This window comes from Natator depressus, chromosome 2 (genome assembly GCF_965152275.1).
Source record: "Natator depressus isolate rNatDep1 chromosome 2, rNatDep2.hap1, whole genome shotgun sequence".
Classification (NCBI taxonomy): Eukaryota; Metazoa; Chordata; order Testudines; family Cheloniidae; genus Natator; species Natator depressus.
In genome coordinates, this window is record NC_134235.1 from 193,834,055 (window position 1) to 193,858,933 (window position 24,879).

Below are 24,879 nucleotides of genomic sequence, written 5' to 3' on the forward strand. Positions count from 1 at the left end.
CACTGAGGGTTGGCAGAATGCAGTAGGCTGTTGTGCTGCTCCAAGGCGTCAGAGTAGACTCCAACACTTGCGGCTGGAGCGGGTAAAGCTCATCCTCTTGGTTGTCTCCTCCCATCTGGCTCGGCAAGCAGTGTCCAATGGTTCGATCAGATGGTCAGCGACATCTGGATCACCAGATGCCTCATACCGCTTGAACAAGGCAGTGCTGTCTGCGTCGAGACAGGATGTAGACCGGGCGGCAACCGCATGGGATGGCTCTGCAGGCTGCTTTGTAGATAGCACACAGAAGCGACGGTAGGTCTCATTTACTGAGATATGCCGGGCTGATTTGTCACCACACTCTTCTCCAACGCTTCCCGGTATCTTTTGGAAGTTCCACCAAGTCTTTTTGGAACTCTTGACAACTGGAAGCTCGATATGGATCAGTGGTCTGTGTTGGCTGCGTAGGAAGTTATCCAAGATTGGCATGTTGCTGGCTGAGGGTGGCCATCAACTGAACTGATCCAGCACAAGTCAGGACAGTAGTCATGATCCCATCTAGAAGAATGGAACGTGTCTCGCTCCTTAGCATCATGGATAAGGGCGAGGTCATTTCAAGATGCCCAGTCTGCAAGCTGTTCACCGTCAGTGTAGCCTCGTTATACCTCCAGTCTGTGTGATGGCTGTAAGTCTCCGACATAGTCAGTTGGGTGTGGTAGGCTTGGTAGAACCTGTTGGTTCCAGCTGACGCTTAGAGGCTTGTATACATTTGCCAGCCAGAAACCGCCAACCTGTATGGTATCACGGAATTCAGTAGACATCAGCTGAATGGCATCTGCAGTATCGGACTGAATGTATGTGGCTCGACCATGCTTCGGATATGCCTCATGGCACAGCAGGTTGAAGCCATCGATACTGTAACGCCTGACTTCTGCAGTTGCCACATGTGTCTCTTGCAAGCAAATGATATCGATAGTATGTCGATGAGCAAGAATGCCAAGTAAATCACACTTGGCAGCCGACAAACCCTGCACGTTGAGTTGTAACATGCATAGAGCTGGACCAACTCCATAGAAGTCCCCGGGCTGCACGTTCGGGTTGTTGGTGATGACAGTGCTGGGATTCGTTGAGCTGGTGCTCATGGAATTCGGCTCACTGGTTGGATCATTAGCTTCCCTGACTGCTGTCAGGTACTGGCGGGTGGCACGACGAGGACACTGATCCAATGCCCCCTCATTGATTTCAATGAGAGTTAGGTTCATAGACACCTAAGAAAATCCCATTAGTCACCTATCTGCATCTTTAGATGTCTAAATACTGTTGAAAATCTTGTCCAAAGTGCTTAACACCTGGCCACCTGGAACTGAAAGCAAAATCTTCCATATTAATGTGAACTGCAGCAATGGGATATAGAATGAAAGGTGATGTCAAAGTTGAGTCCCAGATGACTCTGGGTTCTGAAGATTATCACCAACACTTGTGATTACAACTTGAAGTGAATATGAAGTCAGCACAGATATAGCAGTACAGGTGTTTTATGGTTGTGGTGACTCATCAGTCTCAGATTATGGGAGGCTACATTTTCTACCAGCTAAAGCTTCTGGGTGGACTTCAAGGATAGACATAAGAACTACAATTCAATAGTCTAGCATGGAATTAACAAAAGCATGGATGACTATTGCAATTTAGCGAAGAATAGTTGCAATTTTTTCAGCCAGTCATAGATGATGAAAGACAGTTGTCTGTTGCTGCTACCTGAGAATCTAGGTGCACCAATGGTTTCAGTAGTCATCTGGGACTACATACTGCTATGGTGAAAGGCAATCATCATTTGAAAGTCTGTGGTTTTATATTGGGCTAATCACAACTTGTTGAGTCACCGGAGAATGATGTATCCCTTGGTGTATTCACCACAAGAAAGTGTACAGGATTCCATTGGGAAGGGAAGCTGCTTCTTGTAGCAGTGTGCCTGTGGATGCTTCACTGTAGGTATGCTTATGCTGCCTTGTGCCTTTGATCGGAGATTTCTCATAGCAATGTTAGTTCAGCCAATGCATGTATGTTACACCATCTCCTGCTATGTGCTGTTGGTATATAGCACTGCATGGGTGAACCGCCTTCATTTCCTTCTCAACCGCCTTGGCTTGAGATGGAGCCTTAACATTGTCTATGTTTAGTTTTACCTCAACTGTGTCCCCTTAGTTCTTTTAGTAGTTATTTTATTGTAGTTGTCCTTAGCAGTACTTAGTACTAGTTTTAGCAGTACTAGTTTAAAAACAAAAACTTTTTAAAAACAGGATATTAGTTTCTACCCTCCTGAGAGATTTTTACTTTACTGGGAGGACATACCCGGTTCTCCTGGTTTCAAAGGTTGCCTGTTGTGCTGGGAGGCAATCCCAGTGAGTGACGGACACTCCTGGTGCATCCATTACCTCTGGGAATCTCATATTTCCCAGAAGTGCAACTTATGTCTGGCATTAAAATCAAGAGCCAGAAAAAAAACCAAGGAGATCAAACTTTGACTCTTCATGATGGAGATCTTACTGCGCCCAGCCTCTGTCCATGGCCAGGGGAATCCCCCCATATGATGGTCTCTGAGTAATCTGCTGCCTCCCCTGTCTCCAAACCACACTCCTTGATGGCATCTAAGAGGAGGACCCAAGATTCCTCTCATAAGACTCCCAAAGGCTGTCCCCTAAGTTCTTCACATAGGGAATCTACCTCAAAGAAGTTGTGGTCTCTGATGATTCCATCTACTTTGGCACGCACTGCTCTCCAATCTGGTACCCATGAGGCTGCTGGTTCCTCGGGTACCAAGGGCACTGTCAAATTCAAAGACTGTAAAGTTCTGGGCTCGGTTACTGTTGTCGGTTACTGTCAACAGAGCAAGGCGGCAAGAAGAGCGCTGCCTGGGCTCCATCTGCACACCCCTCGGAGCAGTTGAGGTTCACGGTAACGTCAGCTCCTTCAGCTACTATCACTTCAGCGCATGCATGGACATTCTACTGACAACACTCAGTCGGCTACTTTACAATTCAGAATTGCCAGCTACCAAGCTTTAAAGGCAAAATATAATCATACAAATTATACCAAGCGGAACTCATTTATTGAGCATCTATCAGCAGAACATTAGAGAGCAATTCCAGGCAATTGTTGCAGAAGGCCAGCTCCTCGCCAGAAGATCCCTGTAGGCCTCCTTTGACTGTTGATACTGCCACCCGGTGGATGGCGGTAAAGTGTTCGCTGACAGTATGGACCAATCTCTGCACTTTTTAAAGGACTCCAGGGCTACTTTGTGTTCTCTCAGGATCTATACACCTGCCCAAAAGAGAAAGTTTAATAAGTCCCAGAAGGCACAGAGATCCCATCCTGCACAGTTCTCAAGCTCCCAGAGATCAGAAGAACCTCAACACAAGAGACAGAGGTTCCAGAGAAGAAAACCACCAACTTCTCAACCTTTGACCTCATAGCCTTCTACCACCAAGCTCCAGTTTTGACAGAGTGGTCGAGTCCTGAGTTACCATCCTCATTCTTACCAGCTGCACTGATTCACCTGCCTTTCTTCCCACTTCCAGTGGGCTTGGGAGTCAATCAGTACAGACAAATGGGTTTGGCAGACTATATCTGCAGCGTACTCCATTCACTGTACTTCTCTTGTGGCTCCTGACATCCCTTCCCTGTCCCTCTTCAGGAACCCCCTCATGAAAACCTTCTACAACAGAAAATAAGGCTCTCTCCTACTGTTGGGTACTATAGAACTGGTTCTATAGCAACACAGAGGGAAGGGGTTTTATTCCAGGTATTTCATGGTTCAAAAAAGAACAGCATTTGGGAGACCCATCCTAGATTTAAGGCTACTCAACATCTTTGTGAAGGCAAAAATTCAAAATGATGTTGCAGCAATAATTCCATCACTGGACCAAGGAGATTAGATCTCGGCCCTAGATCTTCAGGAGGCATATTTACATATAGGTAGGGCCCTACCAAATTCACGGTCCATTTTAGTCAATTTCATAGTCATAGGATTTTAAAAATAATAAATGTCCATGATTTCAGATATTTAAATCTGAACTTTCACGGTCTTTTAACTGTAGGGGTCCTGACTCAACTCTGAAGGCAGCGCAAAAGTAAGGGTGGCAATACTGCAATCACCCTACAATAACCTTATGACACCTCCCTCTCCCCCAGCCCTCTTTTGGGTCGGTACCCCAGTTTGAGAAAACTGGTCTCCCCCGTGAAATCTGTATACTATAGGGTAAAAGTACACAAAAGACCAGATTTCATGGTCCGTGACACATTTTTCATGGCCGTGAATTTGATAAGGCCCTACAGATCTACCAGCTACACAAAAATGCCTACGCTTTGCTCTTGTTCAGGACTACTTTCAGTACAGGGTGTTCCTTATCAACCAACCCATTCACCTCCTAATCTTCCACCCTGAACCTCACCTAGGCAAAGAAGAGGTGCTCTTACACACACCTGAGGTCAGGACAGCCCTGGTCTTCTATCTTGACAGGACTAAGCCTTTCAGAAAAACTTCCAAATTATTTGTTTTGATCACAGACAGATCCAAAGGGTCCACAATCTCTAAACAAAGACTTTCCAAGTGGATAGCCAACTGTATAGTTGTTGTACCAATCTTGTAATCTGCAAATACCCTGAGACATATGAACTCACTCTATGAGGTCTATTTTCACCTTGTAGGGTGCATAGCCATCTCTCCCTATTAATCTCTGAGGGAGGCCATGCCTCCTCACTGTCACATACCTCTAAAGATGAGTTCAGAAGGGTGGAATTAGCTGCACCTAGTACTGCGGCCCTCCAGCCAGGCAGAGCAGTACGTCAGTGTATGAGCCCCGGGCCCTTGGTCAGGGCAGGGCAGCGAACAGTTAGTAGGCTCTGGCCTGCAATCAGGGCAGAGCGGCTAAGCAGTCTGAGCCACAGGGAAGGGCGAGCACCAGCACAGTCTAGGGGCTCAGGCAGCAGAGGATGGTAGGGTACCACAGGCTTCCTGGCCTAAGATGGGGGTGCTGCCACCTGAGGGGTGGGGTGGTAGGGGGACATGGGCCTGCCCAACTCCACTGCATACCAGCCCAGGGCCCTAACAGTGGCGGAGTAGTCCGCCACTGTGTCAGCGGGGGATCCCCCTGCAACACGGTGACCTTGAATCAGACCAACAGTCAACCAGACGGGCGTTTAGTTCTCTTGGGCTACTTCCTACATCCCCAGGGTTTGGTACCTCTATACTGTGGGGGTTGTCTGCCATCTCAGGAAGCTCTGGCCAGTCCTCAGGAGGTAGCCCTGGCAGCACATCTGCAGGCTCCAGCAACAGGTGGGATGCGTCTGTCTCCTGTGGTGGCTCCAGCCCAACTGAGCTGCAGGGCCCGTCTTTTGTACTTCTGCTTCCTGTCCTGCCCTTCTGCTTCCAGCAGAGTGGACATGGCTCTCCTGGTTCTGCCCATCAGGAGGCATGTTATGGTTCCTTCCTGTCACTCCCTGAGGGAGGCCGCACCTCCTTGCTACACACCTCTACAGTCTTTCTCAAAAATGGTTCCCATCATTGAAATATGTAGAGCTGCGACTTGGACTTCTATACTTACGTTTGTTGAGCACTATGCAGTAACTCAGAATTCTGCTTCCGATGCAGCATTCGGATCAGCTGTGCTTTCCTCTATATTGGACTCAACTCCAAAGCCCCCTCTTCCTTAGGAGGAACTGCTTAGTAGTCACCTGGTAAAGCACCCACAGGGACACTGTTTGAAAGAAAAAGAAATGGTTACTCACCATGTGCAGTAACTGTGGTTCTTTGAGATGTCTGTCCCTATGGGTGCTCCATTGCTCACCCTCATTCCTCTCTGCTTCGGAGTTCTCTGCTGTGGAGCATCGTGGTTGAGAAGAAACTGAGGGTGGTTCACCTGTGGAGTGCTATATAACTAGCATGGAGCATGAGGCTGAGTAACATGCATGCACGGGCCGAAAGGATACTGCTATGAGAAGTCTCTGATCAAAGGCACCAGGGGGCACAAGCACACCCAGAGTGAAGCACACATAGGGGGACACATCTCGAAGAACCACAGTTACTGCACAGGGTGAGTAACCATTTCGTTAAATTGCTGCTGAGTTGCTGAAGAGCCCTATCAACAGAACCGGTCCAGGGGATCCATTCAGCCACTCCCCTTGCAGTTCAAGCTGTACACTTCTGCATCTCCCCTTTCAGTTCAAGCTGTACACTTCTGCATCTCTGCTGTCTTGCTGCTGATGAAAAGAAGGTTGTAGGTACTTTGTGCTTTGGCAACCACACTCTGAGGACTTCTTCTACGGGAAGTCTTATCCCCTGGGCTATGCTTGTACAACCCAGAACTGAAACTACCCATTTGATTAAATGTTTCCCACTAAAAAAAACATTGCTTCATTCTTATCCAGGTCAGTGAGATTTGTAACTATTGACACGTTGACTCCTTAATCATATATTGTCTTTGTTTTTGTCAGTTCACTTGCACTGGAGCTAATATGCCATATTCACTGATAGTGTTCCTTTTTCATATTTAGGATCAGGATGGATCTCACATAAAAGGCCTGTTAATCAATTTTATTCATCACAATTGGCCATCTCTTTTGAAACATGGTTTTCTTGAGGAATTCATTACTCCCATTGTAAAGGTACAGCTTATACTGACAATATAAAGTTTGGATGTATTGTAGATAACATTATAAAAAAGGCTGACTAGGTATATTTTTGTTATTTTTAAGGCAAGCAAAAGTAAGCAGGAACTTGCCTTCTACAGTATCCCTGAATTTGATGAGTGGAAGAAACATATGGAGAATCATAAAGCATGGAAGATAAAATACTACAAAGGTTTGTTTTTAAAAAAACACTCATGGACTTGAAAAAGCAATAATTGGGTGGTGTCTGTTTTAGTAAGCACTTGTAGAATAGTTTCGGAAGTTATTTCAAAGTCAGTCACCGTAAATTGTTAGGAAAACATGATAATTCAAATACTGTGATTATGTAATAATTGTTTTCTCCTCATCTTGCAGGTTTGGGTACCAGCACTGCTAAAGAAGCAAAGGAATACTTTGCTGACATGGAGAGGCATCGAATCTTATTCAGATATGCTGGTCCTGAAGATGATGCTGCCATTACACTAGTAAGAACTTTTAAAACTACTGTGTGCCATGTTTTATGAATGCCATTACTTGCAGCAAGTATTGGGTCAAGAAATCCTGACTCTTAGTGTACAGTGGTTACTTACTTTATTTCTTCATTTTTCAGGTTATTTTGTTGATGTTTGAACAATATTACAATTCACATTCAGAGGCTGCGCCTCGTGAACATCTTTCTCACCACCTGACATTGTGCAAGGACTTTACAACAGCTCTTGAAGGGATACTGACAATATGATTTTTTAAATGAACTAATTTCAACAAAAAGTTTTTTTTAGCTCTGTTAGTGTCTTTTGGTGAAGGGGCCTGAAAATCTGGAGTTGTAGGAGGTGGAAGGCAGCAAACTCATATATACTTATTTAATCTCTCTTTCAGACTCCACCCTGGCAGCTTCACATATCTCTTTAGGAGTCGGTTTTTTGGAGGATGGAAGTGGGACCTTCTAGGGCTTGTATGGTTGGACTACTAAAAAGAGTTGTACTGGATTGTATCAGAGCAGAATAAAATGAATTTTTAAAGTTCAGATAATTTTTTAGGGGAGTTTACTGAATGGTTTATAAAATAGAAATAGAATAGCATACAGAAAATAATTGCCACATACATTGTCTTTTAAAACATTTTTACTCTGTGCTGGAGAAGCATGATACACCTAGATGGCACAGATAAACAGACAGTCTGTGAGCCGGAATTGCTCGTCCCAAAACACACGACCAAATCCTAGCTCTTTACTCTGTCTCTACTCAATCTGTGTGAAAACCAAGGACCAGATTGCTGCTTTCTACAGTAAAACTTGAAGGCAATTAGTTAAGGGGGAAGGAAAAGTTCATGACCGTAACCTACAAAGGTTCTCCTCCATTGGTCTAGTTGGAAAGGGGGACAGATTTGGCCACTTCCCTCTCCCCTCACAGAATGGTCTGTGCGGCCATTGGGATCCACAAGAGGCCTATACTGCTGAACTGGATTTGTATCCCTGGCATCTTCCTGCTCCTTAGCAGCTTAATTCCAATGAAGCTGTGCTACCAGGAACTGTTCTTGACTGTGGCTACATCCTGGACTGAATTATATATGGTTGGATCATGAGGGTCATTGTCAAGACAGTGTGCTAAGATTTGGTCTGGTCACAGAAATGAATGTGGTGGCAACTGTTTGAACCAGGTAGTTGGTAAATTTAAATTCCAGAAAAAGAAATTATATGCTTTTCTGAATATATTTTTTCACCTAGGGTAACCACTGAGTGGCAGTTCTAATCTCAGATATACATGCATTATTACAACCCCATATACAAAATCCACTTTTGTAGTTGAATAAGGAGTAGGGAATTTTCACATAATTTATTAATATGCACCTGCATATCTCAGTTAGAATTGAGCTCAAAGTTACTAGTGGCCATACTGCATGGTTGTCATTTACTTTTCATAATTATTAGAACACCATTATTTCTGTGTTTCTGAATCATTCACTCTTCGGGACAAATCTTACCCAATCCCTCCCTCACCCATGTGAGTGTGAAAGATAGTATAATCAAAGTCATTCTACTGTGTGAAATAACGAGGGCAGGATGCATGGAGCCTGCACTCTGGGTTTTTCCTGTGTTCTATAGTAGGTGGTTGGTTGGTTGGTTGGTGGTTAGCTGGGGAACAGTGCATCTGGTAGATTTGCAAGTGTGCGGATCCACTCTCACCCCCAAATATGGAGTGAGTGGCTAGCAGTTATGGATGGCGGTATTGCAGCCCTGTGGCTGTGGAACAGACTTGGGATATAAGCTGACAGGGGAGAGAGAGAATATCTCTTCTGACAGCTACAGAATTCTCTAGTTCCAAAGCCATTTATTTAAGCTTCATATTGGTATTAGGCTGTGGTTCATTGGGCCCTACCTTGCAATCTGTATGTGAGAGAAGCTCACAGCTACTTAAGGTTTGACTTGAAAGTCCAGTTCTACTCTGAAAAGTGCGAGTTTTTTTCTTCAGTAAGGCCTGCAAGATTTGGCCCACTATGTGTGGATCTCAAAAAGTATTGCAAAGCTCAAGAACCTGCTGATCAGAGAACTGCCCATTTGAAAACCTACCAACAATAATTGTTCTGACTGTAATGAGAGTAGTTTGTTGTGAGCGGGTATACAAGAGGATATGTATTTAAATAATTCCTCTATGAGAGCAGCAATTTATACAGATTGTTTTTATAATTTTTACCTTTAATAAAGGTTACTGTATATTTACAAGAACCATGCAATATTTTACAATAATTATTAAAATTACACATGTATAATGCTGTATATGCTAATAATATGATCTGAAATATTTGCAGGCCTTCAGTAAAAAGAAAATTGATGACCGAAAAGAGTGGTTAACAAACTTCATGGAAGACAGACGACAGCGTCGGTTACATGGCCTTCCAGAGGTTAGTTGTAAATGAGGAGAAGAGGCCTGGAGAATGATGGCTAAAATTAATGCGGTTTCAATGTTGAAATTATACTGATATATACATTTTCTTTTAGCAATTTCTGTATGGTACAGCAACAAAGCATTTGACTTACAATGACTTCATTAACAAGGAGTTGATTCTCTTCTCAAACTCAGACAATGAGAGATCCATTCCATCCCTGGTTGATGGTAAGTAGATATTCATGGTGATTTATGAGGATGTACCTTTTTATCCATATCATTTTGAAGGAGATGACTGTATTTGAAAAGAAGTTGGTACTCTGAGAATGAAATTTTGGAATTAGTGAGAGAAATTGAGAACCTGTATGTTTCTGCTTCATTACGTTGCCTCTAATGTACAGTACTGAGTTGTCTCCTCTCTGAAGTGAAACTAGAGGCAGCTCAAGTTGTAGCTTAACAACCTCTCCACTTGGCCAAACCTCATCCCTGGACTATGCAGGTGCTCTACTTCTGTTACAAGCGTTCCTTTCTTTCAGTGCTCATATTCATCAACATGCAATTCACATTAGCAATAGGGAGCGGATTACAGTGAAAGTCCTGTCCTCTCCCCTTCTCACATCAAGGACAGTGTTTTGGAGGCATTGGACCCATGCTGGGATCTTTCAGGTTTATCACCTTTTCTCCCATGGAGCAGCATGGACATGCAAAGAAGCACCCCAGACACAAAGCATGCTCCATTTGTAAAGCTCACAGCAGGAGAAGGGGAGATATATGCCTATCCTGTTTTCAGCCCAGGTACTCTTGCTCATCCAGGAAAAAGGGGATTGGAGTCTCATAGGTGGGATGGGATTCCCCCTTTCCCTCAACAACATAGACTTCACAACAAAGCACAAGGTGTACTTAAGACAGATGATACCCAGAGAGAGGTACACAAAGACTGCCATTCTCATCCAGCTGCAATAGAGAAGAACCCTTAATCAGACTACGTCTAATTTAGGTGAGAAGCCTAAGGTTCCTTGCTCATAGTACTTAAATGGGGACTAGCCAGCCTGGGGGAAAGACAGATATCTTCTCCCTTCATGGAAAGGTAAACCTTCTACTGCCCCTTCTCTATTGACCTCTTCTCAGATGAGGAAGAACAGCATACAAGCTCCCAACCAAAAGCATCCAGGGAAAGCATATGCAAAAATCTCAAAACTCCCTTAAGGGTCGAAAAGAAGAGTATTTGATCATGTAAATAAAGACTGTAATGTGCATCTGCACAAGGGGTTGAATGGATCACATTAATTCTGGCATTTCTTAACTTTTGCGTGCTTGATTTTGCAACCTTAATGTTCTTTTAATATAACTTTTGTATGCAATTTTCACAGTTTTTAAATAAAGCAAACTGAAAGAAATTCCTTCATGTGGAACCATATTCATCCCCACATAGGTTATCAGTGGGGTTGGAACTTTTATATCCATAGCAAAAACCTCTACTGCCTGAGAAACAGAAAACTGGTAGAAATAGTAGGCTGGTGACCTTTATGTAGATGGGTCACTAGAGAGGAATCACCCTTTGCACATGCTCTGCATACATCTGTTGTTAGAGGCTGGCAGCTAAATTTTACATTTCATATGGGCTGAGCATCCTCCAGCCCAAGGCTAGGCAATACTTTCCCTGCAATTGTTGCTCACAACTGCTCAGGTCTATGGTGGCGCTGGGCACCAGTACTAAGAGCCGGGTCTCCCCTGTGCTCTCAGTGTTCTCCTGTTGGTGTCCAAACAGCCTGAGAGCAGGACATAGGCAGACTCAAACAAAGAGGGGTTAGGAGCAGAGAGTGGCAAAGGCTAGAATAGGTAAAGGGCCACCCTACAGTGGGAACAGGAGTAGGGTGGGGACAGGTGCAGAAGGGTCTGTAACCATTAAAACACACTCCCATCCAGAACCTGGAACAGAACCCAGGTTTTCTGAGTGCCAAACACTCTTTTGCTATCTAGTAGGTAACTATAAAATCCACTAGCAAACTATGTCATTTTCAGAAGTAACTCAGCCATATTTGGGTGGATTTTCATCGAGAACACAAAAGGCACGTTTCTGAATGCAGTGACAGGATTGAGATTTAGCTGGATCGTGTGGGGAATTATTGAATGCTGCATGTTAATATTAAGTTAATGAGCTAGAAAACTTCAGTTTATATCACTGTCTCTTTTCATCAGCACAATTTTCGCTTACAGTTGGTTAATATAAATGTGTTTGTTTATGAATTTGCTAAATATTGTATAGATTTATTTTCATTCAACATAAATTTTATCTCCCTTTCAAAAGAGATTAGAAATGTGTTCTCTTAGAGAGAGAGACAGAATTTATAATTTCAAAAAGGGGTGTGTGTGGGGGTATATATATTTAAAAAGCATTATTCTTCTAAACAGGTTTTAAGCCAGGGCAGCGCAAAGTTTTGTTCACCTGCTTTAAGAGAAACGATAAACGTGAGGTTAAAGTTGCTCAGCTGGCTGGTTCTGTTGCTGAAATGTCAGCTTATCATCATGGAGAGGTGAGTATGAAAAATGGGAAGGATGTATTTTTTCTATATAGAATATAGGTGAATTTTTTATTTCGTCAAAAGCACTTAACAATTGACCAAGAGTCCTTCGAGTAGAAGTGTTCAGAACCTTTTTAAGAAAGTGAACTAAATGGAATCCATTTTGGTAAGAAGACAGTTAGTTAGTTATATTCCTTCATGCACAGCCATGTCCCAAACAAGGATTCTAGGCTGTGGGAAATTATGCTGGGGCAGCTAGTTAGTGGATTTGGACCAGGTCCTCAGTCATGCCAGCTGTATACCTGACCATGTTTTAGACTTAGGCAGGAAAGACAAATTGTTTTTATGTAAAAGTAAAGAAAGTTAAAATGGGATTCTGTGATCTCTTTCCAGAACGTTTTGAAATTGTCTGATACAGTTTCTTGCATTTAATAAGATTAAAGTATTTGTTTTCCAGCCTTTCTGGTATTTATCTGGAATATTATCAATACTGCCAAAAAATAGAATTGTCAAAATATAAATATAAAAATATACGTTCAAAAAGCCACCATCATCATTTTGTGGGAGAGGAGGGATGATGCACAATCAGCAGAGGTTATTCTCTCCTGTACACAGAAGTGAGTGTTTGAAAACTCAAAACATTTGTGTGAGGGTAGGGGATGAGAAAGTAATACATATGTAAACTTCCTTGTACAGAAGGACAATGAGAGAGAATACAATATTTTAACAGTTGAACTACAGATTCCCTATTTCTGTAATAAATTATAGCCGTCCATTTTTCAGAGAGACCATGTTTGAAATCAGGGTAGAATGAGTTATGGATTATCTGGCAATGGAAACCTGTTATACTAGCTGATTAGGAAAGAGTACAATTTCTTATAGTGAATAGTAACCATGCCTATGTATTTTCTTCCAGCAAGCATTAATGATGACTATTGTCAACTTGGCTCAGAACTTTGTTGGAAGTAACAATGTTAATCTGCTGCAGCCTATCGGTCAGTTTGGTACCAGGCTTCATGGCGGGAAGGATGCTGCCAGCCCTCGTTATATTTTCACAATGTTAAGGTAAAAGCTTGTTCAAAACAAATTAAACTAAAAACACATAGAGTCAAATTTTCAAATTGCCTTTGTTACTGCACTACAAGATTTGCAAGTATGTATTTGTTTGTGAGGATGTATGTAAGAGACGAAGAAACCAAGTAGCTGGGTATGCTCAAATTCCTGATTCATATGTGCAGATACGTTTTTCGTGCGCACAGATTTTCCTGCTAATTTTGTGAGAGTAGTACTTGTGGACTTAAAAAAAAGTTAGCTGTACAAATTTTACTTTGAATCATAAGGTTACAGATTGAAAAGGCAGATCATCCAGTTCAACTATCAGTCTTCAAAAATGGAACTGTGCGATTTCATGTTGTCTTTTGATTCCACATAAAATGTGTTAGAATCCTTTTACCCATGAATGTATTTCTATATGGCAGCCTTACAACTCAGTATAGGCTTTGAAAGTCAAGCTGTGTTGTTTCCCTCTTCCATATGGCCAGTATTTAGATTCTGCAAACAAAATTATGATCTCAGTTGCACCTGTGCAACCACAATGTAAACTAATGGGATTTCCTAGGTATAATTGAGAGTATAATTCAAAGACAGTGGAGTGGCCTGGAAGTAAGTTAGAGTGTAGTTTGGCAGGCAGAATTTTCTCCCTATAGTAAATTCTAGTATTTTGTCCAGTCTGATTGTAAATGTTACGTTATATGGCTTCTACCATTTCCCTTAATAAATTATTTCACATTGATATTGAGCCTTAATTTCCTTTTGTTAATTTCATTGGATTATTCTAGTTATATCCCCTTCTGCATGAATATCAGTTTTTGATTCCTTCCACATATAAATGTTTCTATGGTACAGTACTTTAATAGATTTAATATGTTCTCCTGTTCATTTGATCATATGCTAGAAGACTGATTTGCCTAGTTTATTGTGCATAATTGGTAAAGGGCCCACTGATGAAACCTCTGTTTGCAAAGTGTCTCATGGACTGTTGAGGCTTTTATGCCTACAGTTAAGCTTGGCTTTTTTGGTTTGGTATGAAACTGTGAACATTGCTGTTTTCTAACTGTCTGCTTGACTTATCTCTAGTCTTTTGAGGAAAGGTATTGAAATATATGAGTCCTGAGTACTTTAGTGTACTGGATTTCTGTATGTTTTAAACATAGGATGGTAAGATATATGCACACATGGTCAGAACCCCCCCCGAACCCCCCCCCCAAAAATAACAAAAAAAACCCCAAGCTCCCTGTATTTATTATGAACTGATTGTTCCACTGTGAAGGTTCAATAATACCTCTGTCCTTGTTTCAGAAAACAGAATTTTCAGCTTCATAATGACAATTAAAAAGAGAGAAAATACAATTTTTTTTAATGAGATGAAATTTGGGCCCATTAATCTTCATTGTGTAACACATTTTTTGACTTACTGGACTCTTGTTAAAGTATGTTGTTTTCTTCTTTTTTTCAAAGCTCTTTAGCACGGCTGCTTTTTCCTGCAGTGGATGACAATCTGCTTAAATTCCTTTATGATGATAACCAGCGTGTAGAACCAGAGTGGTATATTCCCATCATTCCCATGGTTTTAGTAAATGGTGCTGAGGGAATTGGTACAGGATGGGCATGTAAACTTCCTAACTATGATACCAGAGAGATTGTGAACAATGTCAGACGAATGCTGGATGGCTTGGATCCCCATCCTATGGTAATGTAACTCACAGCGTATGCTGCTATTTTTATGTTTTCTAAACAAACCGGAGTTTTGCATTTATAAAGAGCATCTTATATCACTTTAGAAACACATCACTGCCAAATGATTATCACCTCTGGAGAGGAATTTATTGTCTTATGTCTTATTCCCATTGAAACCAGTATATTGTAATTTTACTGATTCTTTTAATGGTTTTTTCCTCCATTCTACTCGTTGATTTGTCAGTGGGCTCTCAAAATCGCAGTTGTTGTGGAAAGATCTATTGAATATTGCGATCTGGTAGCTAAAAAGCTGTATCAATCATTTCTTTAAGATAAGTTACAGTACATCTTCAGCCAACCTTAAAGCCTCTATGGCTTGCATTGGAATCTCTAAAGCATCCTTTGTCTCGACTAAACTATGTTCCCTTTTATGTTCCTCTATAGCTAGAAGAAAAATATTGTTATTAAACAGGAAACCCAACAATTTCCAAATCATAACTCTTGTGTGTTCATTTGTTTAAAGTTTTTTTGGGGAAGCTCTCAGTGCTGCCACGTACCTGAAAAGGCTCCAAATGCTAGAAGAAAAGAAGAGCCCAGCTCAGTCTGAAATCATTTTGGCATAAATTCAGCTGAAATCTAGACAGCAGAAACAACCCTTTCATGTTTATTACTAGTTTGGACATGAGTGCTGGGTTAGATTTGCCCGTTCCATAGAACAAAGTTTTATTTTTTAAATTTTATTTTTCAGTTCAGATTCCACTTGCTGGACTTCTGCACTTCGATCCCAGTTCACTGCCTTTGTTTGAGAAAGCAGCTTCAGCTTTTACAACACAGGATTTCCTCTCACCAACTGCTGGGAATGCCACATAAATGAAAATTTTCACTAATTGGAATCTGTTGGCCTTCCTTTTAGGATAGCCTGAGAATTCAGTGTATTTAACCTGCATTCTGTCCTGTTTGGCCAAAGGGACCTTGTCTACTGTAACTGTGCCTTAGTGGGTCACAACTGAGGATGCCAAATTCAGGACGAACTGCTTAGAAATAGGGCAAACACAACCCAAAACTGGTGGTTATTCTTTTATAAGATATACCAAACCAGCCACAAAAGTAAACTCCTGTTTCACCACACTGGCTAACATAAAGGCAGTTTCCTCAGACATTTCAGTTCTTATATCACCACCAAAACCACTGGATTCAGAGATGAGTGGTTCTTTACAACCAGTCTCATCAAATAATAGGTTCTCCTGATCCCAAAGGACCAGCCACACATCCAGGTCAATATATAACTTTGATATGATCCCTAAATCATGCTGATGCCAGTCCTTTAGTATCTAAAATCTAAAGGTTTATTTATAAAAAGAAAGAAAAAGGTGAGCGTTCAAATTGGTTAAAGGACTCACTTATATACAGTAATGGCAAAGTTTTTGGTTCAGGTTTGTAACAGTGATGGAATCGAGTGCTGGCTTAAGTCAAGTCTCTGGAGTACATCTACAGGTTGGATGGGTTATTCAGTCCATTGTTCAGAGCTTCAGTTTGTAGCAAAGTTCCTTCAGATGTAAGAAGCAGGATTGAAGACAAAATGGAGAAGATGCAGCTGCCTTTTATAGTCTTTCGCCATGCAGCCTGTGCTTCCTTTGTTTCAAACACAAGCTGCCCAGCACATGGCTTGGAAGCCTTAGACGTCTGTCCATAGGCATGTAGGGACATGCCTTGCTGAGTCAGAAGGTGTATCTGCCTTCTCTCAATGGGTCAGTTGTATAGCTGATGGTCCTTAATGGGCCATCAAGCAGGCTAGGCAGTGCTGATGCCAAACTGTCTGGGGATGTCACCCAGAAGCACAGCACAAGTTTGAAATACAGACATACATACATACCTATAACTCATAATACAAAGATGATACAAACATATAAACAAGATTATCATATCTGGCAAATTATAACATTTTTGCAGATATCGTACATGGTATATCTGGCTGTGACCGGTGTCCCAGTTGGGATAGCTATGGTCACTCAATTAGGGTGAACTGCAAAGAATAGGGCAGACAATCCCCATAAAGCTGGTGGATATTCCAATACTTAAAACTTCACATACAAAAATGATACATGAATACAGATAGCAAAACATAACCTTTTCATAGACGCCTCACTTGACAACCTTTGTACAATATTTGCTGCAAATCTATAACAGTGATTGCAACAATGATCTGTGGTCATATATTAATCAGATAATGTCACATCTACACTAGCATTTTTCTAAAAAACTCACGGTTACTGGTGCAATTCCATCTTCCAAATAAGTATCACCTATTCACAAAGGGTTCTAATTATATGTTCTCACCATTTTATGTGTTTGTTTTCGTTTGTACTGTAATATATCTGCAGTGTATTGTAAAGTGTGTTGCAAACTTACACTTTTATGTGAAACAAATAATTCTTCCCAACTTTTTGTTTTGAAGAACATCATTAATCTGTATTATTACTTGCACTTGCAGCTTCCAAACTACAAAAACTTTAAAGGAACTATCCAGGAACTTGGTCAGAATCAGTATGCAGTTAGTGGTGAAATATTTGTAGTGGACAGGAATACAGTAGAGATTACAGAGCTTCCAGTGAGAACATGGACCCAGGTTAGTTACAATGAAATAAATTTAGTTTAAAACAACTTTCCTAGGCTACTTAATCACATATTCAGATGAATTCTTTAGGCTGATGTTAGTATGCATTTCAGGAAACAAAGCATGGGTTTCCTTTTGCTTGGCCTCAGTAGAAGGTATGTTTATTGTCATGCTACCTACTGTGTTTTACTGTAAGGAATACCATTTTTTCTTCTTGAATTAATCTGCTATCCCTTTTCTTCTCTGTATGTCGTCAAACATGCCATCCATTCTTTGCTTAGGGATGTCAAATGCCTGCACGACTGGTGCCAGTTCTGGTCTGCATTCTGCAGATTGTCTTGTCAAAAGGTTCAGATACTAATTTTTTTTACCAAGTGGCTCTATGAGTGACTCTTGGTGACATCGGGCATTATAATCCTTTAACATTGTGTGATTTTGGAGCATATCCATTTGCATTGTTCAGTCATGTTGAGGAATTACAATTTTTGCTTTATGTTGTTCATTTCTACTGTTTGCTATCTTTCTTGTAGGTATACAAAGAACAAGTGCTAGAACCTATGTTGAATGGGACCGAAAAAACTCCAGCATTAATTTCCGATTACAAAGAGTACCACACTGATACAACTGTGAAATTTGTTGTGAAAATGACGGAAGAAAAACTTGCTCAAGCAGAAGCTGCTGGATTGCACAAAGTCTTTAAACTTCAAACAAGTCTTACTTGTAATTCTATGGTAACTTTTCTATGTTTGACTACCAGAATCATTACGGTAGCTTGTTGTGAGCTCACCTGTTTTTGTGATGGCCTGCTGGTGGCACTTTATTGGTCCAGTACATGACATAGCACATCTCTTTCATGTTTTGTTACTAACAAAAAGAATTACTGAGCATTTAAGTTGTTAGTTCTGTGATACAACAGATTTGTCTCTGGCTTATTCATTCATTTTGGGCAGCGAAACTTAAATTTTGAAGCTTCATCAGAAAAATCTGGTGCATTGGACAATGTTGTATACTTAAAAAAATATTTAATATCGTATTGTAATTATAGAATGACAGTAATAATTTGGTTCGATGGCTTTAAAATATGCAGTAGATCTCAGAAGAAGCACATCCATTGTAGGGCTCAGGTATCTTTCAGCCTGAAGTAACTGCATTTTTTTTTCTGCCAGCTAGACAATTTAAATTTCTTTTCACCCAAAAGCTGGGCAGCTAGGCAATAACATTTAAATATAAAATATATTCTTCATATGAAAACTTATTTTCCGCCATACCTTACACTACATCTGTACACTATGAGCGAGAGGGCGATTCCCCTGCTTGTCCATATATACTTGCACTAGCTCTCAGTGAGCTAGCATGAGTATAAATAGCAGTGTTGTCTCCGTAGCACTGGTAGTGGCAGTGGAGGCACAGCTGATCTGTGCCAAGTACAAACTCAACTGAAACTGGGTTTAATATAATAGTGCAATCTACAAGTCGAAGCATGAAGGGGCATACAAATGTTTAGCATATCTGGCATGTAAATACCTTGCAAAGCCAGCCACAACAGTGCCATGCGAACACCTGTTCTCACTTTCGGGTGACACTGTAAATAAGAAGTGGGCAGCAGCATCGCCCATAAATGTAAACCAACTTGTTTGTCTTAGCGATTGGGTGAACAAGAAGTTGGACTGAGTAGATTTGTAGGCTCAAAAGTTTTACATTGTTTTGTTTTTGAGTGCAAAAATTACGTAAAAAAAATATTCTACGTTTATAAGTTACACTTTCATGATAAAGAGATTGCACTTCGGTACTTGTATGAGGTGAATTGAAAAAAACTATCTTTTTTACAGTGCAAATATTTGTAATAAAAAATAATAATAAAGTGAGCACTGCACACTTTGTATTTTGTGTTGTAATTGAAATCAATATATTTGAAAATGTAGAAAAACATCCAAAATATTTATAATAAATTTCAATTAGTATTCTATTATTGTTTAACAGTTTGATTAAAACTGATTAATCACGGTTAATTTTTTAAATTGAGTTTGTTTTGAGTTAATCCCTTGAGTTAACTGCGATTAATTGACTGCACTACTTTATATATATTAATATTAGGCCCTGAATGCCTCTGCTAAATTCAGGGATGTTCATAAATATTTCAAATAGTGTTTGAAAGTATTAGTGCATTAGCTGGATGGTATTTGTTTCTATCACTGTGCATGTTCATGTGCTGTATGATTGTACATTAGGGACTGATTTTGATCTCATACCAGTTGTACATAGGTAAAACTACAGTGATGTCAATGCAGTTAATCTTGATTTACACCTCTGTAAGAAACTTTTTAAAAATCCAATTCTATATACATTGTATGTGTATATGTAACATTAGAATATATATAAACTCACTTATGTGGTGTTTAACTTAAAAAATATTATTTTGTTTGGATCTTCTGTAGGTGCTATTTGATCATATGGGATGTCTGAAGAAGTATGAAACTGTGCAAGATATTCTGAAAGAATTCTTTGATTTACGATTAAATTACTATAGTTTACGCAAAGAGTGGCTTGTAGGAATGTTGGGGGCAGAATCTACCAAGCTTAACAATCAAGCTCGCTTCATTCTAGAGAAGATACAGGGGAAAATTACCATAGGTAAGAAGAAAAATTTCTAAACTTACAAGTTAGAACTGATAAATGTAGAAAAAACATTTTGAGAAGTAATTTAGATCAAAATAACATATAGACAAAAAGGCATCCGTTTTCTTGACCCAAACTTTTATTTTGTCTCTCACACACAGAGAATAGGTCAAAGAGAGATTTGATTCAAATGTTAGTCCAGAGAGGTTTTGAATCTGACCCAGTGAAAGCCTGGAAGGAAGCGCAAGAAAAGGTAATGATCTGAGTCCCTCTTGATTCTTTGCAGATTAAATATTGTGGTATTTGTAGGGGAGAGATGTGGAAATTGTTTTATAGTTATGGATAAGATTTATTATTCTTGTGTGGAATTATGAATATTTATTAGGTTAGTGTTAAGAACTATAAACATCTGTATAATTTAAATGGTTATATTTTTTGTCCATGTATGTTAATGACAATAAAAAAATAGTCTCTCTCTCTCTCCTTCCCTTTGCCAGTTTACCATTTAAATTAATATCTTGAAGAGAAATTAACTAAGTAAGAACATTGCCACATATCACTCTCCTGCATATAGGTACATTTAAAAACCCCAAACTGGGCTAATTCAAGGTTGAAATGTAAACAGTTATCTGTCATAGGGCACACCGCTCACTGCTGTTCTGGCGCTGCCTCCTGGTCACTCTAGGGATTAGCTCTTGAGGTCAACGCCCCCTTCCGCAGCTTGAATGCTGTCATATCTCTCTCACACAGGTCTGCAGCTCTTTCATCCTCATTTGTCCCACAGTGTCCTCTTTGTGACTCAGCCTTCTGGCCAGGTCACCCAATGTTCCCCCCTTCCAGGGTGCAGTCCCTTTTCTCTAGTAGTCGTAGGCAGTCTTCCCTCTCACTGCCCCATGATGCCACTCTCAGTGGCTGGAAGGGGAACTTGGGCCTGCCCTCTGCTCCATATTCCAGGCCAAGGGCCTTCAGCTCAGGAGTACTGGGCTTTCCTCTTTCAGCCCTCACTGCTCCTTCCCTGGATGGCTTCCTACCACACCTGGTTCATCTTCTTACTCTGGGTATTCTAGCTCCAAACCCTCATCCCTCTTGCTACCTGCCTTCTTGCAGCCTTTCCCAGCAGCCCCCTTCTCTTGCCAGCAACCTGCCTATTTCTGCACAGCTGAACCTGTTTCTAATTAGTTCCCTGGTTCCTGAGTCCTCCTGGTGCAGCCTGTGGAATTAATTGGCCTGCCTGGCCATCTTAACCCCTTCCAATCCTGTGTGAAAATAATCATGTTCAGAGGAACAATAATTTGGCCGCCTCAGACATTGTTTGCAGAGTATTACACTTCAATTTACTGATGCAACCCATATGTGCATGACTGATCATTCTCTGACACTATGTTCTTTTGAGCATACAGTATGATATTTATTTGCATATGAGAGATTGACCTTTGGAATACAGAATAAATATTACCTTTGTTCTTTTTAGTTATGTATAAGACAGTCAAATTTACTAGAATATTTCATTTTTAGAAGTGTTTTATTTGAAGTAACTTCTTTGAGTAAGAAGATTAAGAGCTCTTTTTGACCTAAACTGATTCATAGTCGATTTCACTTTTATCTTCCAACTTTTAAATGTTAGAAATACTTATGAAAAAGGTTTTTAATTTTAATCAGTTATTTTTTTAATGCTGCTATTGAATTCGGCTGTTTAATTATTTACTTATCTAAATATTTTTAATTTTAATTTTATTTGTTTTATATTGTGTGTGTGTGTGTGTGTGTGTGTGTGTGTGTGTGTGTTTTAATTATTTTCTTATTGCTACCATATTTTAATTATATATAATGTATCATCATGTTACCATTACACATCTTGTGTTTGGTATTTAATAATAGAATTTCTGGTAAGAGAAGGAGAAATGTTGATTCCCTCCAAAACTAAAATTCATAACACCCTTGGTTATGGAAGCAGTTCCAGATAACAACTAAAAATTAGTGTCCTTTCCTGAAAGAGACAGTTGTATAATGTGATTGGAATTTACTGTCATCTAATTCAGTCTCTTTTATAGTTCTAAATTATGTGTAAAATCATAATTTGAAATTACAGTTTGAATACAATTTCATTGCAGGCAGCAGAAGAGGAAGAAACACAGAATCTGAATGATGATGCCTCCTCTTCTTCAGGCTCTACCTCAGGCCCTGATTTTAACTACATCCTAAACATGTCTCTGTGGTGTCTTACTAAGGAGAAAGTAGAAGATCTAATTAAACAGAGAGATTCAAAGGTTTGAATGTTGTGGAAAAACCATTTTGAAACCATTTCATCAGCACCATTAGATCTAATATAAAGCATTTATATCGTGAATGTTCAAATTTGGAATTCTTCATATAGTAACCTAAATTGCTACATACTACCTTTATGTTTTAGGGGAGAGAACTCACTGACCTCCGGAGGAAGTCTCCTTCAGATCTCTGGAAAGAAGATTTAGCAGCTTTCATTGAAGAGCTTGATGTATGTTTAAATACATTTATGAATAAGTTTTTATTAAGAATTAACATTTTAATTGTTATTGTTTTCCTTAAAAAGCAGTTATAGAAATAATGTACAATAAATTGGGAGCAGGAAATCTTTTGATATGTCGTGCCAGGATGGCTGTTTTCTTTCATCAACATATAATAGGGGCTGTCAATTAATCGCAGTTAACTCATGTGATTGATTAAAAAAATTAATCGCAGCTTTAATCACACTGTTAATAATAGAATACCACTTGAAATGTATTAAATATTTTTGGATGTTTTTCTACATTTTCAAATATATTGATTTCAATTAGAGCGTAGAATATGAAATGTACAGTGCTCACTTTATATTATTTTTTATTACAAATGTTTACACTGTAAAAATGATAAAGAAATAGTATTTTTCAGTTCACCTCATACCAGTACTGTAGTGCAATCTCTTTATCATGAACTTACAAATGTAGATTTTTTTTAATTACATAACTGCACTCAAAAATAAAACAATGTAAAACTTTAGCGTCTACAAGTCCACTCAGTCCTGCTTCTTGTTCAGCCAATTGCTAAGACAAACAAGTTTGTTTACAGTTATGGGAGATAATGCTGTCCGCTTCTTATTTACAATGTCATCAGAAAGTGAGGTGTTTGCATGGCACTTTTGTAGTCGGCATTGCAAGGTATTTACATGCCAGATATGCTAAACATTTGTATGCCCCTTCATGCTTTGGTCACCATTCCAGAGGATATGCTTTGATGCTGATGACGCTTGTTAAAAAATGATGTATTAATTAAATTTGTGACTGAACTCCTTGGGGGGGGGAGGGAATTGTATGTCTCCTGCTCTGTTTTACCCGCATTCTGTCATATATTTCATGTTATAGCAGTCTTAGATGATGACCCAGCACATGTTTTAAGAAACATTCACTGCAGATTTGACAAAATGCAAAGAGGGTACCGATTTCTAAAAATAGATACAGCACTCAGCCCAAGGTTTAAGAATCTGAAGTACCTTCCAAAATCTGAGAGGGATGAGGTGTGGAGCATGCTTTCAGAAGTCTTAAAAGAGCAACACTCTGATGCGAAAACTACAGAACCTGAACCACCAAAAAAGAAAATCAACCGTGGATGCTGGTGGCATCTGACTCAGATGATGAAAATGAACACACATCAGTCTGTACTGCTATGGATTATTATCAAGCAGAACCCGCCATCAGCAGGGACGCATGTCCTCTGGAATGGTGGTTGAAGCATGAAGGGTCATATGAATCTTTAGCGCATCTGTCTCAAATATCTGGCGACACTGGCTACAGCAATGCCATGCGAATGCCTTTTCTGACTTTCAGGTGACATTGTAAACAAGAAGCGAACAGCAGTATCTCCTGAAGTTCAGATTTCATGATAAAGAGATTGCAGTACAGTACTTGTAAATACTATTTATTTTATTTTTTACAGTGCAAATATTTGTAATAAAAAATAAATATAAAGTGAGCACTGTACACTTTGGATTCTGTGTTGTAATTGAAATTACTATATTTGAAAATGTAGAAAACATCCAAAAATATTTAAATAAATGGTATTCTGATATTGTTTAATAGCATGATTAATCACGATTAATTTTTTTAATCGCTTGACAGCCTTACATATAATCATAGAAAGGTAGGGCTGGAAGGGACCTCAAGAGGTCATCTATTCCCGCCCCCCCCCATGCTCAGGCAGGACCAGGTATACCGAGACCATCCCTGATAGGTGTTTGTCTTATCTGTTCTTAAAAACCTCCAGTGACAGGGATTTCATAACTTCCCTTGGAAACCTGTTCCAGTATTTAACTGTCCTTATAGTTAAAACATTTTTCCTAATATCTAACCTAAATCTCCCTTGCTGCAGATTAAGTCCATTCTTCTTCTACCTTCAGTGGACATGAAGAACAATTGATTACCATCCTCTTTATAACAGCTCTTAATGTATTTGAAGACTGTTATCCAGTCCCCCTCTCAATCTTCTTTTCTCAGTACTAGACATTCCCATTTATTTAACCTTTTCACATAGTTCAGGTTTTCTAAACCTTTTATCATTTTTGTTGCTCTTTGGACTGTCTCCAATTTGTCCACATCTTTTTTTAAATGTGCCCAAAACTGGATGCAATACTTAAGCTGAGGCCTCACTAGTGCAAGTAGAGTGGGTCATTTACCTCCCGTGTCTTATATGCAATATTTCTGTTAATACACCCCAGAATATTAGCCTTTTTTGCAGCTGTCTCACATTGTTGACTCGTATTCAATTTGTGATCCACTTTAATCCCCACATCCTTTTCAGTAGTACTACTGCCTGGCCTTAGCCAGTTCTAACTATTTTGAATTTGTGCATATGATTT

General features: G+C 39.9%; 1 protein-coding gene across 4 annotated transcripts in view; it reads left to right on the forward strand.

Moving 5' to 3' along the window:
* Positions 1 to 24,879, forward strand: part of TOP2B (DNA topoisomerase II beta) — a 128,266-nt gene that overhangs the window by 86,399 nt on the left and 16,988 nt on the right. For all 4 annotated transcript variants that reach the window (XR_012638272.1, XM_074945643.1, XM_074945642.1 and 1 more), the window contains exons 14-27: positions 6,529 to 6,639; positions 6,730 to 6,835; positions 7,018 to 7,127; positions 9,448 to 9,540; positions 9,638 to 9,752; positions 11,937 to 12,058; positions 12,963 to 13,111; positions 14,564 to 14,795; positions 17,274 to 17,408; positions 17,927 to 18,127; positions 19,832 to 20,027; positions 20,174 to 20,265; positions 22,124 to 22,279; positions 22,423 to 22,506. Coding sequence is in view for 3 of the 4 variants with exons in the window: in XM_074945643.1 (XP_074801744.1) it covers positions 6,529 to 6,639; positions 6,730 to 6,835; positions 7,018 to 7,127; positions 9,448 to 9,540; positions 9,638 to 9,752; positions 11,937 to 12,058; positions 12,963 to 13,111; positions 14,564 to 14,795; positions 17,274 to 17,408; positions 17,927 to 18,127; positions 19,832 to 20,027; positions 20,174 to 20,265; positions 22,124 to 22,279; positions 22,423 to 22,506 (1,902 nt within the window). In the remaining variant the exon portion in view is untranslated. The remainder of the gene's footprint in view (positions 1 to 6,528; positions 6,640 to 6,729; positions 6,836 to 7,017; positions 7,128 to 9,447; positions 9,541 to 9,637; positions 9,753 to 11,936; positions 12,059 to 12,962; positions 13,112 to 14,563; positions 14,796 to 17,273; positions 17,409 to 17,926; positions 18,128 to 19,831; positions 20,028 to 20,173; positions 20,266 to 22,123; positions 22,280 to 22,422; positions 22,507 to 24,879) is intronic.